Source organism: Ranitomeya variabilis, chromosome 1, assembly GCF_051348905.1.
Source record: "Ranitomeya variabilis isolate aRanVar5 chromosome 1, aRanVar5.hap1, whole genome shotgun sequence".
NCBI lineage: Eukaryota > Metazoa > Chordata > Amphibia > Anura > Dendrobatidae > Ranitomeya > Ranitomeya variabilis.
Genome location: NC_135232.1, coordinates 1063008314 through 1063024741, shown reverse-complemented (window position 1 = coordinate 1063024741; position 16428 = coordinate 1063008314). Strand labels below are relative to the sequence as shown.

Sequence of the window (16428 nt, the reverse complement as noted above, 5' to 3'; positions counted from 1 at the left end):
TCCATAATTCATCGAAAAGAATAATTATGGAAAATAAAGGTACAAAGAAAAAACTTCAAAAATCTCAAGAATGTGTTGCAGGCAGGAAATGAATCACCTCTCATCTCAGCATTTCTCAGCATTACACAGCATAGCAGGTCTCCAATTTTCACATAGATCTAACCAGCTTTTTTCCATGATTATACAGAGTGATATATTACAGGAAAGAGAGCCAGTCTACACCCAGTATTATAGTAAATTAGAAAAGACTATAAAAACACAAAACAACAATGTAAACGTGTCTAGGGACACCCAAAGGAATCGCAATAATTAGAACATAGACACACAAACATAGGAACAGCAAACTATAAAAACCATAATCCCTTTAACCCAGCAACCAATTATCCACAACTTGTAATAGTTTTCATACTGTATTTGGCACAGAACTGTCAAATAATTAGAATATCAGGAAGATTGTAATTTGATAGGAACATAAATTATGACTAAAAACAGGGCCACACCATCTAGCAAGGGAAGAAAGTACGGAAACACAAATTACCCAATACAATGTGCTTGCTGGGAATTCTACATTATTTGATCACTACATACATGCATGTAATAAATATAAAATGTGTAAAATATACAAGAAATGTGAACCCCCATCCTTTTATCAATCTGTGTCTGGCTGTAAGGACACTAGCTAAAGCAGAAGCCTTCTACCATTGCTCTCACTGCAATATTAGAGCAGGAATACAAGGTCCTCACTTTCCTGGTATTACGTTGTTTATATATTTTTAATGGCTCAACTTGTGAACCTAACCTTTGTCTTATGTCAGCCAAAAAGGATAATAAGAAAATGAACATGTAACACTAATGCCGGCGTCCCTGCATGTTCCTTCCCCCTCCACCAGACAGGGCCGCCGACATACTCACTGCCCGGCCACTCAGTGATGTCTCCTTTGCCTGCACAGCTTCCTGTTCCCCCGGGTCTGCGTATGTCTACAGGCAGCGTGCCTAGGGTATGCGCACGCACCCCAATTCCTAAAGGGGCAGTGCGTGCACTTTGGAAATGCCCCAGGCAATAGCAGTGAGGCATCTAGTATTTAAGGTATGCTCCCCTGCATGGATGTGCCTGTTTAATGCATTCTTTAGTGCTATTTTGAGTTTGTTTTTGTCCCTGCTAGTTAGTTGTCAGGTCCCTGAACTAATTCCTGAATCTGTTCCTGAATCTATTCTGTTAGAATCTGAACCAGTTGCTTTACCTGTTAATCTGATCTCGGACCTGTTCCTGTTATCCGTGTTACCTGAACCTGAAACCGCTCTGGCAGTACCTGAACCTGAAACTGCTCCGACAGTACCTGAACCTGAAACCGCTACGACAGTACCTGAACCTGAAACCGCTACGACAGTACCTGAACCTGAAACCGCTCCGACAGTACCTGAACCTGAAACCGCTCCAACAGTACCTGAACCTGAAACCGCTCTGGCAGTACCCAAACCAGAAACCGATCTGGCGGTACCTGAACCTGAAGCCACACCCGCTGTGCCTGAACCTGACACAGCTCCATCAGTACCCGAAACTGCACCAATGTCCATTCTGTCAAGTCTCCCAGGATCCACACTGTTTGAAAGAGCACCAGTGACCATCTGGTGAAGAGTCACAGAATCCTCACTGTCTGAATCTGCATGAGTCCTTTCTTGGACTCAGAGACTGTGTCTGCGATGCTGACACTTGGGGTCAGGTGCCACAGTATCAGGGACTGCCCTGGGAGAGGTACCTGGCAGCCAACTGCATCTCAAGCCTAACTCCACCATTAGGAGCTCTAATGAAAACATGGGGGGCAGTTAGCTACACCTGTTCAAGTGTAAGCCTGGACCGTGGCGTAGTGGGTCCACGGTCCACGTGCTTGACAGTTTGTACAGGTTATGGCCCCGTTGATCCTAAGACCCCTCTGCCTTTGGAGTTGCACTAAGAGTTGATTTGTCAGCGAGATCAGCAGGAAAAAAAATGTCCTATCTGCGTACTGTGAATAACCAGTTGGATGCCCTGATGACAGCTGCTCCTTCAGCTCCAGCCCAAGTTGCAGCAACAGTGAGTACTCAGCCTGCAGCTTACGCATCGGTAGCTGGTCCTCATCTGTCTGCTCTGACACATAACGACAGGGATCCCAAACAGCGCCATGGGTTCCTAAATCAGTTCATGCTGCACTATGAAATGTTGACCCATCAGTTTCCCTATGATTGGACTAAAGTGGGATTCCTGATGTCCCATCTAGTAGGAGAGGCCCTAGCGTGGCTCTACCCCTTGTGGGAGAGAGGGGATCCTGTGACCTCAGATCAGTAGGCTTTCCAGGTGGCCTTCTGAAAGGTCTTCTATGAACAGGGTTGAGTCTCTCCAGCTGCATCTTCCTTTCCCAGACTACCTCAGGGTGGTCTGACTGTAAGCCAGCATGCTGTTTGATTCAGTACCTTGGCTTACGATCTCGGCTGGAATGACGAGATTCTGATAGCTGCCTTCTGGGAAGGATTGTCTGGAAGGATTAAGGACGAACTGGCTGGTCGAGAACTCCCTGATACCCTAGATGACCTGGTTTCCCTTGGAACAGAACATCTTATCAGTCCTAAGTCGTCAGAGAAATTCTAAAGCTTAGGGTTTGTAGAAGAAGCTATGCTGGGTGAGAGTAATACCTCTCCACTGTTGACTCTGAATATATCCATATACTTCGTAGGCAGCCGGTAAGTTGAGATAGCCTACCTTGACTCGGGTTCAGCAAGAATTTTTAGCAGTAAATCATCCAACGCCTCTAGAGTCCCTTGACGGTGTCTTCTGTCGAAGCAAAGGGCCTATCCAAAGTTGTTTTGCTATAACTAAGAAAGTGAAGCTTCGGGTAGGAGTGCTGCATATGGAGAAGATCGCTTTTTATGTGCTGCCTTTTCTGTTGTGTCCAATACTCCTGGGCCTTCCGTAGCTGCGTACTCATGAGCCCATCCTAGCCTGGAGATCTGGTAAGGTGCTTTGTTGGCGATGCCATGTTCTCCACTAAGTCTGCCATCCACTTTATGGTCGTGTGCCGACATCTTCAACAGGGAAGAAGTGAAGATGTTGCCTCCGCACAGATTGTATGATGGTTGCCTCCGGGATCCTCACCCCCTCAAGGATGTATCATCCCAGAAACCAAATTAAAGATTGACCATGAGAAGTTATCTTCAATTCTTTTCTTTAAAATGAGAGGGAGGTGGAGTCCTTGTCTTCACACAGACCGTATGTTGATTCCACTGACCTACTTCCAGAACCAGAATTGAAGATGGACCTGGAGAAGGTCTGGAGAGAATTCAGCCTCAGAGAAATCAGGGTCCACTGGCTTGTTTCCAGGATCCTCACTCCTCAAGGATGTATCGTCCTGAACCCTGAACTGAACATGGAACAGGAGAAGGTATCTTTAGTTCTTTTCATTAAACAGGTTCCCCCCTTCTGCTCCTGTGCGTCTGATGCCCAAAGGTCTAGTGGTCTGGAGTGGATTTGGCCTTGGAGAGAGATAGTGGGAATCCAAGAAGAATAATCATGCCCCATTTCTTCTTCAAGCCGGCAAAAACTCTCTGCAGAAGAGGGGGCGTAATTGGGGTATTGTAATGCTAATGCCAGTGTCCCTGCATGTTCCCTTTCTCTTCTTCTGGCAGGGACACTGACATATTCAGTTCCCTGGACACCTAGCAGTGTCTCTGTTCCCTGCATGGCTTCCTGCTCCCCTACGTCTGCACATGTCACTCAAGTCTCACCGGCGGTGCACTGCCGATTCTTAAAGGGGTATCACAAAGACTTTGGAAATGCCCTCAGTCAATAGCTGGAAGGTATCTAGTATTTAAGGCATGCTCCCCTGTATGGAGGTGCCTGTACAACACCCTCTTGTTCATGTGAATTTGTCCCTGCTAGTTAGTTGTCAGGTCCCCAAACCAATTCCTGAACTTGTTCCTGAACCTATTCTGTTAGAACCTGATCCCGTTGCCTTACCCACCTAATCTGATACTGCACCTGTTTGTGTTTTCTGTGTTACCTGAATCTGAAATCTCTGCAGCAGTACCTGAACCTGAAACTGTCCCGGCTGTATCTAAGCCTAAAGTCACACAGGCGGTACCTGAACCTGAAGCCACACCGGAGGTATCTGAACCTGAAACTGCACCTGCACTGCCTGAACCAGCACCAGTGACCATCCTGTGAAATGTCCCTGGATCTGCACTGTCTGAACCTGCATCAGTATCCAGTCCTGCCTTGGACTCCGAGTCTGCGATCCTGACCCTTGGGGTACGGCAGTACCAGGTACTGACCTTGGAGTAGTACCTGGTGACCACCTACAGCTCAAGCCTCCACCTTCAGGAGATCTAGTGAAAACCAGGTGTCCGCTTAGCCACGTCCCTCCAAGGGTAAGCCCGGACCTTGACACAGTGGGTCCACGATCCACATGCGTGACAGAACACCTGTTTACTGTGGAGGGGAAACTAATAGATAAATACTAGTGATGAGCGAGTGTACTCGTTACTCGAGATTTCCCGAGCACGCTCTGGTGACCTCAGAGTATTTTTTAGTGCTCGGAGATTTTGTTTTCATCGCTGCAGCTGAATGATTTACATCTGTTAGTCAGCTTGATTACATGTGGGGATTCCCTAGCAACCGGGCAACCCCCACATGTACTCAGCCTGGCTAGTAGCTGTAAATCATTCAGCTGCGTCAACAAAAACTAAATCTCCAAACACTTACAAATACTCGGAGACCCCCGAGCATGCTCGGGAAATCTCGAGCAACGAGTATACTCACTCATCACTAATAAATACTAAAAGTCTGGGCAAGTTTTTCAACTGTTTACCTCAATCGCTACGTTCATACAATGCTGCTACATGGGGCAGAAGAGACACTACATTATCTTTGTTAATAGATTAAATAAAGTTTAACATACAGTACAAGTCAAAATGAAAAATTTGTCTTACCATCTATACAGTAAAAACTGATAAGCAATGGAGTCCATATCACTATATTTGCAAAACACAATCATCTCTATTAATCAAACACAAATTAAAATCACTTACAAGATTAAAATTGGGGCAACGTCTCACAAATCTGGCTGTACAGCACAAGATCATGGAAGTAGAGCTGAAACAGTATCAAGTGCACAACAATCCACCAGAAGATGACCTTGGAAAATACTATTTCAGTCTCCTAACCTATATAAAATGCTGAATCTACCTAATATGCCCAGACTACTGAGAGGTACAGACTGGACCAACTATAAAGCGCGTTTCGCATTAGCTTTCTCAGGGGGAAGTAGGTACTGCCTTACTGTGCCTAATGTACAATCTCGCCTTATCTGTAGGTACCTCCAAGCCATCAACACTTTCAGTTCCAGGATGAACATTGAAATCTAGAAAACTTATTTCTAATGAATTACTTAATTACTGTATTCAAGCAAGATCTTGGATTATGTATTTGTTTGGTTCCAAAGAACAGCTACCAATTTATACAGAGAGCATAAGGAAGAACAGTGAACCAGAATGCTCTGATTATGATTTATTTATAGTTTCTCATATCCAATATTTACACCACATTAGATATAGTGGAGAATGGCAATATCTCTGGTATTAATCCTTAAACAGGCATAAAGAAATTAAATATTGGACATAGAATATGGTATGAGTTTCTGGGTCCAGGCTGTGATTTTCCCAAAAGAAACACAAAGTCAGCACAGCATTTAAAATATTGTACTGTATATTGATTGGAACTAAGTGGTCAGTTCCATTGGAACAAGCACCCATTTCCATCTGAACAACTCAGGAGAGTGCTCTCACGCTGTAACTGTTTGAGATAAACAAAAGGGGCTCTGAACTGTCCCTACTTCTAAAGGTGAGGAGGTTTGGGCCACCATCCTTACTGTTCTCCTGTTATTCCCTAAGGTGTCCCCTCCCCCTCCTCCAGGAGGCCTGGAACAGAAATGCTAGTGTATCATCACGTAAGACAGACAGGGATAATTGAAAGTAACAAACATACAAACACTCACCAAAGGTAGAGAGGTATATAGGGAAGGATAGAAATGTATCAATCAGCCAAATGGGAAAAGGACAATGAGGAAAGCATACATCCAAAAACAGCACACAACAATCTAAAGTAGCAATAACGATTTCCAAGGTCTGGCCAGGCTTTATAGGGAGAGGTAATGACCAGATCAGAAGCAGCTGAAATGGAGCTACATGTTTCTGACCAGGATATAAAGGGTAGTTAACCTCTTCAGCACCAAAGGAAACCAAATCCAATTAACATGAGACACAAATTCACAGGCTATATGGAAGATCTGTGATTCACAATACATAGTGATTTTCTAACCCTAGATCTCCCAGGAGGGAGTGACACACTTGTGACAAGTGCATACTTTACATATTGAGTTGGAACTACAGATTTATGCCTGGGTCACTGTTTATTAGAAATATATAAAAGTGTGGAGTCTTAGAACGGACACAGAGATCCCTTACTCAACATCTGCTTTATTTCTAATATGAAACAGAAGTGACATTTCTTCCATGCAGCAGATAATATGATTACTTCTACATGTCTCTGCTGGTCTGTGATAACCACCACTATTAGAAATAGAAATCTACATTGATCACAAATGCTTTTTCTTCTTTGATTAAAAACCAATTAATTTTAACACTGAGGCTAATGAAAAAAATACTACATTCAATCATTCCAAAGCATGATCTATTTCCTTCAGTGACAGCAAGTTATTCCATAGAAAAAAGGGTCAATTTCAAGTATTATATGTACAGTATGTGACACAGAACAGAAATTTAGTCCTCCCTTGGGGTCCTTAAAGCTTTGTAGGAGTTATAGACCCCCAGGCACTCTATGTATCACCTCTGTATAACAATGCATGAGAAGGATCAAACATTCTTTTTCCTATGGAATCTGTGAGAAGTAACCTCAGTATACAGAATTATCTCCATAATACATTGCATGCATTGAAGCAAATTCATGGGTACAATGTGAGCTTATTGAAATCAATGTTGATGTGTTGGGTACAACGTGGATCCATAATACAGATGTTTTTAAGAGCACTAAGAAATGCTTTCAATAAAATGTATCACTTGCCCGGATATGGATCTGCCTGATTATGAATGAAGAAAACAATAGTCCAGAATTGTAGCCTCCACCAGGATTACTGGCCCAATATACAGGAGATGACTTCACAAGATGCATTTGATTCAACCATATACTTCTCCTGCCCTTACTTGTCATTTCCATTCCTAATTGTATGACTTATTAAACAATAAAGTACCGTAAATTACAATAAAGGATGTTTTCCAATATTATTTATGTGCAAAAATAAGTGCTGGCTCCTATTCGGCCAACTTACTGATGAAGGTCTGTGACCACCACAAATGCGAACTTTGGAAATATATCAGAATGATAATATCTTGAGACAACCTCTTTAGCTTAGACGCAATTACATGCACTATTACACATAATAAGGACAAGAGAATGAGAGAACATTTGTTCACATTTGCCAAGGTTCAGTTCATTGGAGTATTTGGATTGGAAAAAAAGGAAGGAAAACAGGAAGAGGAAAACGAAAAACAAGATATACAGAAACAATTGTGATATGCATTTGAGATGCCTAAAGACCCAGAAGACCAGAAGAGGGGAAGCTCCTCAAGTCTAAGCTTGATCAAAATAGACGATTTTGACTAAAATAATTTGTCATGTGATATTTAACAATGCACAATCGCTGTAGCCAATTGATGACAGACCGTCATGATCTTACAAAAGTTGGCCATGCCAACAATTTTCTTCGGCTATAGTCTATAGTCCAAGACTGACCTTTTAACTGGAACATTTCCAAAATGTTCCCAAATAGATTATTTGTTTGATGTCACTTGATGTCACAGTGCTAATGGCTGTCGTGCTCATGGACTAAAATATGCCCTAAATTTGTCCATGGACTAAAATATGGACTAAAATATATAAAGTGGTAAAAAAGTATGTGAGAAGACCGATCTTTTAATTTCCTATTTTACATCTACTTTCTCTCAAAAAGTTAATGTAACATCAACTGATCTTCACTGTTCTATTGAAGGAATAGAAGAATCCACACAGACTTAACGGTCTACAAATACCTGAAGGGCTGTCACAGTGTAGAGGGATCATCATTATTATCATTTGCACAAGGAAAGACAAGAAGCAATGGGATGAAATTGAATAGAAGAAGATACAAATTAGATATTAGAAAAAAAAATTGACAGTACAGGTAATCAATGAGTGGAACAGGCTGCCACAAGAGGTGGTGAGTTCTCCTTCAATGGAAATCTCCAAACAGAGGATGAGAGACATCTGTTTGAGATGGTTTAGTGAATCCTGCATTGAGCAGGGGGTTGGACATGATGACTTTGAAGGTCCTTTCCAACTCTAACATTCTATGTTTCTATGTATGACTGGATTTTTTTAAATGATAGTTCACCAGATGATAATTTGTTCAATGACTGTCCGACCATACACCGACTTCTATCTAATGAGTATGTATGGCCACCTCAACAAAATTCATACATTTTTTCAACTTCAGTCCTCAAGGGCCCCCAACAGGTCATGACTTTTGGATATCCTGGAGAACCTGAGGCAATTTCTGGTGCCTTGCTAATAACTCCATCACCTGTGCAATACTAAGGATATCCGGAAAACATGATCTGCTGTGGAGCCTTGAGGACTGGACACGGTCTTAGACAACTGTCTTGATAGCAGCTGATAATAGCAGAAGTAAATAATCTCTTTCACTATGTTAAGGCTGAGTCACACATAACGATATCGTTAACGATATCCTTGCAATGTCACGCTTTTGGTGACGTAGCAACGATCCCGCTAACGATCTCGTTATGTGTGACAGCGACCAACGATCAGGCCCCTGCTGGGAGATCGTTGGTCGTTGGGGAATGATCAGGACCATTTTTTGGTCGCTGATCACCCGCTGTCATCGCTGGATCGGCGTGTGTGACGCCGATCCAGCGATGTGTTCACTTGTAAACCATGGTAAATATCGGGTTACTAAGCGCAGGGCCGCGCTTAGTAACCCGATATTTACCCTGGTTACCATTGTAAAAGTAAAAAAAAAAAAACAGTACATATTCACATTCTGATGTCTGTCACGTCCCCCGGCGTCCACAGGGTTAAAACTGCTTTCGGCAGGAGCGCTGCTAATGCACGCGCTGCTACCGAGAGCTTCCCTGCACTGACTGTGTCAGCGCCGGCCGTAAAGCAGAGCGTCACCGCTGTGCTCTGCTTTACGGCCGGCGCTGACACATTCAGTGCAGGGAAGCTCTCGGCAGCAGCGCGTGCATAGCAGCGCTCTTGCCGAAAGCAGTTTTAACCCTGTGGACGCCGGCAGGGGACGTGACAGACATCAGAATGTGAGTATGTAGTGTTTTTCTTTTTTTACTTTTACAATGGTAACCAGGGTAAATTTCAGGTTACTAAGCGCGGCCCTGCATTTAGTAACCCGATGTTTACCCTGGTTACCCGGGTGCTGCAGGGGGACTTCGGCATCGTTGAAGACAGTTTCAATGATGCCGAAGTCGTTCCCCTGATCGTTGGTCGCTGGAGAGAGCGGTCTGTGTGACAGCTCCCCAGCGACCACACAACGACTTACCAACGATCACGGCCAGGTCGTATCGCTGGTCGTGATCGTTGGTAAGTCGTTTAGTGTAACGGTACCTTTAGTCTAGGGCCTCTTTAGCATAGTTTTATATGGTAATGTTGTGTTTTATACACCTGTTACATTTGTGTCCTGTCACTTTTGAACTAAAATAAAAAAATATATACGGTAACCTATTCAATTACTGTTAAAAAGTGTAGAAAGAAAAAAAACAACAAAAGAAATATTGTTAGGTCGTATAGTAATTGTATGAAGCAGCTGTCATTTGTCCATCAGGTCAACCGGGGGAATGAAAATAGACATCAGGAAACAGAAAACACTCAATCCAATAAACACAAGTCACAAGCATTACAGAGAGGATTCTAAGGATGTGATTTATAAGAGAGGAAATGACTGTGGAAGTGAGTGATATCTGACACAAATGCTGCTAAGACTGTCTGAATACCGGAGGACAAGACGATACAACACATCTGTGCTATTACTATGGAGAAAGGTAAGAGCGGAGCATTACTACAGACAGGAGGAAGACTACTCAAGTCAAATACTCAGACGAAAACAGAAGCTTGAGGGTTTTAGTAGACCCAACACTATGACAAGTATTATCAGGATACGTATTATTACGTGTAGCCACATTCCTTAATTAGATGGATAGAGTAGTTGCCTTGGTATAAACAATGGGATATTTTTTATAATAAACTTAATGTGTCATAGATAATCACCAGAAAAGGAGCTGTGAGCACCAGATTTATTGGACTTTATTGTACACCTCAAAAAAAATGTTTCAGGCAAAAAAAAAATAAATCCGACTTACCGTGCTCATTTGGACATTTCCATACCAGTAGGGGGTGTCTCTGTGTTTAGACCCCTCTCTAAGAGCAAAAACAAATCCAGGTTTCACGTCATTAGCTATTGGGATTTGCATCTAATTCTGCATTTTCCCAATAGCTTTATGGAAATTGTATGGCTCCTCTTTGCTCTACCATCTGATCGCTAGGGATTATTAACTGAACCTGCAGCGATCAGCTAACCACCAGGTTGGCTTTAGTTATAAAACATGTTGTCATCATAAGACAACTCCTATAAGAGGATAAGTTTATGTATCAAAGTGTATTACAACAGTTGTGCATAGGATAGGAGTTTGGTGAATACTTACAGGAACTGCTTGGTCGATACGATCCACCTGGATAACGCCTGCCCATTGTTGATAGTCAAAACATTACAACTACTTCGAAAATGTTGAAGGGTGAAACTTTTCTGTTGTTCTTCACCTATAGTAAGAAAACGATAAATATAAAAGACTTGCAAATTTGTAAATTCATTATCTATAGGAAAAATGTTGTCTCGGATTAACATATGGATGTCCTCTAGTCAGGACATCAATATGAGATTGGTGGTGGACGGTCCCGACACACCCGACTATCAGGTGATAGCTGGTTTGGCAGTGGCCGGATGCAAGCAATGCACAGAGTCGGAGCAGTGCGGCTCCAGTCATTGTTCAAGTTCTGGTCCATATACTGCTCACAAACTAGTCACTGCCAGATATCAGCTAATCGCTGGGATTGCTGGTTGTCAGACCCCCAATGACCTCATTTGATATCTTATCCCATGAATTGGTCATCATTATGTCAGTCCCAGACAATTCTCTTTAACCTACACAATAGAAATGAAAAACTTAAGAAATGTCAGCACTAATTGGACAGTGTCACGTTGTAGGAATATGTCCCAATGACCTGAGAAATAGTAACAACCAATTTCTCATTTATTCATACAGTTCAGTGAAGAATAAGGGAAGAACAATACAATGGAGAGTTTAAAAAAATATCCAGATTAATGTGAAGTGGAAGGTCACACTAAAGGTTCATGCTAAAATGAAACGTCAAGAGAGCGGACGGGTCCTCTTCAAACTGCTGACGCCTGTGGCAGTTTTTAGATACATTTCCTGCCTGGCTCTTAAAATATTAAGGTTATTTTGGCAACTTGTTGATGCACAAAATGTACAGTTATGTAGACTTTCGGAGCAAAATAATCCCAAAATTCCCTTCTTGTTCAGAGTCAAAGTGGTCTATAGAGCTGGATAAAGAATGGTGTACTTAAACATTATGCAGTAAAGTGATGTAAAAAAGAACTTTCCCAGAACAATGCATTACAGGAACCCATCTAAGCTATTAGGGATATGTGTCAAGAAATTCTCACCAAGTACCAACCCAAAGCTCTAAAAGCCGTAATTCGGGGTTAGGAAATGACAAATAATGCAAATGTGAAAAGTTTAAAGGTTTTGCTATTCTTAAGAAAATTATCAGCTTTAAACCATCAGCTAATCATAATGAAAGGCACAATGCACACATACGGTATATCCAGTTGACTTATGATGGGGCCCCTCTGGCTGCTGTAGTTTTTTTTTTCATTTGTTTATTAATTCCAGAATAAAACAAACATTGCACACATTTGCATTTATCATTATCAATTATACCATAGAATACAAATAATTGCAGAGTATCATCATATTCAAAGTTTACAGGGGTAATAAACTGTGCATGTTAAACATTAGTACCTATAAAATACCTATTGTACAACTTTATCAACTTTAACCGTCAATAGTAAGTCGCCAAAAGGAAAAACAGACTTAAATCCTGCTCCGTAAGTGATGCCCCCAAAACCACAAGCCCACCTTCCTGTGTGTCTAATCAGTGTAGACTATAGAGTATGAGAAGAGGAATTCCATCTACCCCAAATCTTTTCGAATTTACCTGGGCATCCTCTATTTTGGTACAGTGTTCTTTCATACGGGATAATCGAATTCACCAAATCAATCCAAGCTCTGAGAGACGGGGAGGAACCACCCATCCACCTTAACGCCAGTACCTTCCGTGCCAAAAAGAGCGTCTCTCGAAGAAAGATCCCAGTATAGTGATCCCAGGTCTCTGTATCCCACACCCCGAATAAGCAGGTCAATGGCTCAAGTGGGACAGGAATCGACAATAAAGACATTAGTAATGTCGTGACCTCTTTCCAATAATAAAGAACTACCGGGCACCTCCAAATCATATGGATAAAATCTGGATCACGTGTATGACATCGTAAGCAATCTGATGAGTGGAGGCGACCCATTTTAAAGAGTCGTGTCGGGGTCAAATAAGTCTGATAAATAATATATAACTGGGTCATCCGGTTATTAACTGAAGGAGAAACTTTAGTTGGAGATTCTAGAATATCTTCCCATTCCTCTCCCAATACATCGGGAAGAAGTCCCTCCCACTTCCCTTTGATAGAATTGATAATAGACCCATCTCCCACGGATAATAAATACGTATATAAAGAGGAAATGAGTCCTTGAGGTCCCTGTGAGTTGAGGATGCCTATCAAAGGTAAAGATGAGATCGCTCGACCTGTACCCACATTTCGTATGTGCGATTGGAAAGCTGACCTTAGCTGTAAATAACGGAAGAATTGAGATCTCGGGATGTTGTAAGTATTCTGTAGTTGTTCGAAGGATACAAAAAACCCCTGGTCATGTACATTGCCCACCGAAAGAACACCACATGAGATCCAAAAATCAGTAGATGGGTGATTCAGTAGCTCTGGGAAACAACTATTATTCCACAATGGCATTTCGGCTATTATATCTACAAATTTAATAACGTTTTTAATTTGTCTCCATATTAATCTCACCAGTCGAAGTAAAGGTAGTAAACGGGGAGTACTGACTTTCTCCATCTCCAAAAATCCCAGTGGACAATCAATCCGGGCAGAATGAATTAAATGGCTGCTGTAGTTTTGATGGTAAGATGCTACATGCTGTGCTATTCTTGCTATCAAAACAGGGAGAACTGCAAATGAAGCCTCCATTGTCAGTGAGAACATAGACTGATCTAGTAGATATTGTACTCTATACTGGTTTCTATATAATATACAAAGATCAAAATGGAAAATCTCCCCTGGTGGCATTTCTGCCACCAAACAGAATCACATCAAAGCAAACGCAGTATAGGGGAAAGTTCTATAAAATCCATGAACTGAAATCATCCATTAAATGTGAGAAGTCATAACATACAAACTAGTATCCTAATATTGTGTACTTCTACATCGTGCTGCCAACACCAATCTGACCCTAGGAGCTATGGACTCCACTAGACCTCGGAAGTGTTTTTGCACCTATATATATTAATAGCAGATCTTTTGAAGAGTTATTCCCATGTTAGCAATTATCACTTCTAAGATAACTGAGTGCTAGGCGGTCAAATGCTGGGACCTACACAGACCCCAAAAACGAGGCTCTGAAATCCCAGTTAGAATGGTGCAGTAAACACACTTCTGACTATGGGACTACTGGAGATAGTTGAGAACAGTGTCCGGCAGTGTCCAGCAGTCCTGATCACCACAGAGGATTTCAGAACCAAATTCTTGTATTTGGTGGAGGTCCCAGGTGTCAGGCACCTAATGATCATCAAGTTATAAGGAGGATAGGTGACAGGCTCTTGACGACATTGGAATAATCCTTTTAGTCCTGTAAATTACAAGGACGTGCCTCCCTCTATACATTGGACTTTCCCAGTACATCTCACAGGCTGAGATCTGGAGATTTGAAGGCCAACTCGACACCTATTTGTCATATCCTTAAAGCCATACCTGAACATTTTTGCACTGTACCACAGTACCATGCTGAAAAGGCCACTGCAGAGGTCACTGCCATTAAGTAATATCACCACTTGGAACACACTGACAGTAGCGTGAAAATCCGGCTGCAGTGGCGACCAGTGACATCACTAAGGTTACCACAGGTCACTGCGCGGGTTCTCATGATAACCTCTGTGTGATCCGCTGGCTGTGACCTGTTTTAACTTTAATGACGTCACCGCTCATCTCATGCTACTCTCAGTGTGTTCCTGCGGCCATGCTGAGCGGTAATGTTACTGAAGTCACCGCTCATCACAGCCTCCAGATGTAGCAGAGTTAGGGATCATCATTGGATGTCCAGATTATGGATTTCAGTGGACCCTTTGGAATCCTTTTTTTGTTGATGTTATTAAAAAGGGTAAAAGAGCGTGACTGAGTGCTTTTTACAAATCAAAGACTTTTCCCTTTATCAGTTTTTTGCTTTAAACTTAAAAGGTTAGTAATGGAGGTCTCTGATAGATGCCTCTCCATTACTAACCCCTGGGCTTGATGTCATTACATTACAAAGCTGACATCAACCCCAAAACCATTACCCCGATTGCTAATGCACCAGAGCAAATCGGGAAGAGCCGATGCTAAGCGCCAGAAATTGGGCACTCCTCTTACTCATAAAAGAGCCTTAAGGGCCTAGAACTCTGTATTTCGGTTAACTGTAATTGCTATTCCTTGGACCACACTTGGCAGGTGCTACTAAGCACTGCATATTTATTTACTTTTATTTATTGTCACTCACTTATAATAGGGCCATTAATTGCATACAGGGCCGAAATGGCCATCTGGCAATTCTGGAAAATGCCGGAAGGGCCTGTCTGGTCATGGGCTGCATTGTCTGCTATGTTGTTTTAGCAGAATCAGTGATCTCAAGATACCCATAATGTTAAGAGTTGTGATGAAGCACAAAGTTGCTGACTCCGTCACTTACCCCAGCAGGTCACGGGTATTATTAGAAATATTGGTGTTGTAGAAAATCTTCCTTTCCTCCATCCAGGGTAATATTAGTAATATATCCCATCTGGTTCATGAGGACGGGGACAACATGGGCCTGTGTGATTTCAAATGCCAGGACTGAATTTCAGCCCCAGTCCGCACCTGATTGCATAGCACTTTACAAACATCATCATCACTGTCCCCAATGGGGCTCACAATCTAAACTCCCTATCAGTATGTCTTAGGAGTTTGGGAGGAAACTAGAGTATCTGGAGGAATCCAAGGGATATTAAGCTCACCTGGGGATGCGATCTAAATTGCACAGAAACCTAGTAGTATGTCAAGTCCCAAATGCAAAAGTAGAAAAGATCCTTGAAAAACATTTATTGAATGTACAAAAGACAGAAAAAAGCTCTCCAACACCATAAAAAAATGAGACACATTTCAGATGTAGTCCTCACTCATTACCTGGAGGAAACTCATAAAAACACAGGTATTACATACAAACTGCTTGTAGACGTTGCCCTTGGTGAGGTTTGTACCCAGGACTCCAGAGCTGAAACGCTACAGTGCTAACTACTGAGCAACCATGCAGACCTACATACTGGGAAAACCCCACAAGATATGCTATTTGGGGATGTCCTGGCCCAGTTGTCATGCAATGACAATTTGATCCTTGTCAAAGCCACTAAAACCGTCACATTTGCCAAATATTTCAACTTTTAACACATCAATTTTAAAAACTGACTTCACTTGCTGTCTATGAAATACCAGCAATTGACAAATGCCATTTCCAATGGATCTTATTCACTTGGTTGTTTTAATATTATTGCTGATTGGTAGTGTTGCAGCGCCCCAGAGTCCTGGTCGTTGCAGTAATGTCGCTCTTCCACCAGGGGGAGTGATGTTACGTCTGATGGTACTAAAGGAGTTCACCTTGCCAGGTATCACAGTCACACACTACACTTCACACTCCAGTCCACCAGGAGGAGCAAAGCTTCTATCTAGGGCACTCCTCACACACGGGTAAAACTGGTGGGTTGGATAGGAAGTGAGTCAAAAAGAAGCAGACTGGGCTTCGACCAGACAACATCGAGGGAGAAGCAGCCTGGGTTTGACCCAGAGAGGTCCTGTCAGGGGTGGGATCCTGACAGAGACCTAGCAAGAG

At 42.4% G+C, this 16428-nt stretch overlaps 1 protein-coding gene across 12 annotated transcripts in view; it reads right to left on the bottom strand.

Annotated features, from left to right (window-relative positions):
- APBB2 (amyloid beta precursor protein binding family B member 2) overlaps positions 1-16428 on the bottom strand; it is a 398629-nt gene that overhangs the window by 265690 nt on the left and 116511 nt on the right. For all 12 annotated transcript variants that reach the window (XM_077279860.1, XM_077279859.1, XM_077279856.1 and 9 more), the window contains one exon: positions 10813-10927. Coding sequence is in view for 8 of the 12 variants with exons in the window: in XM_077279850.1 (XP_077135965.1) it covers positions 10813-10858 (46 nt within the window). In the remaining 4 variants the exon portion in view is untranslated. The remainder of the gene's footprint in view (positions 1-10812; positions 10928-16428) is intronic.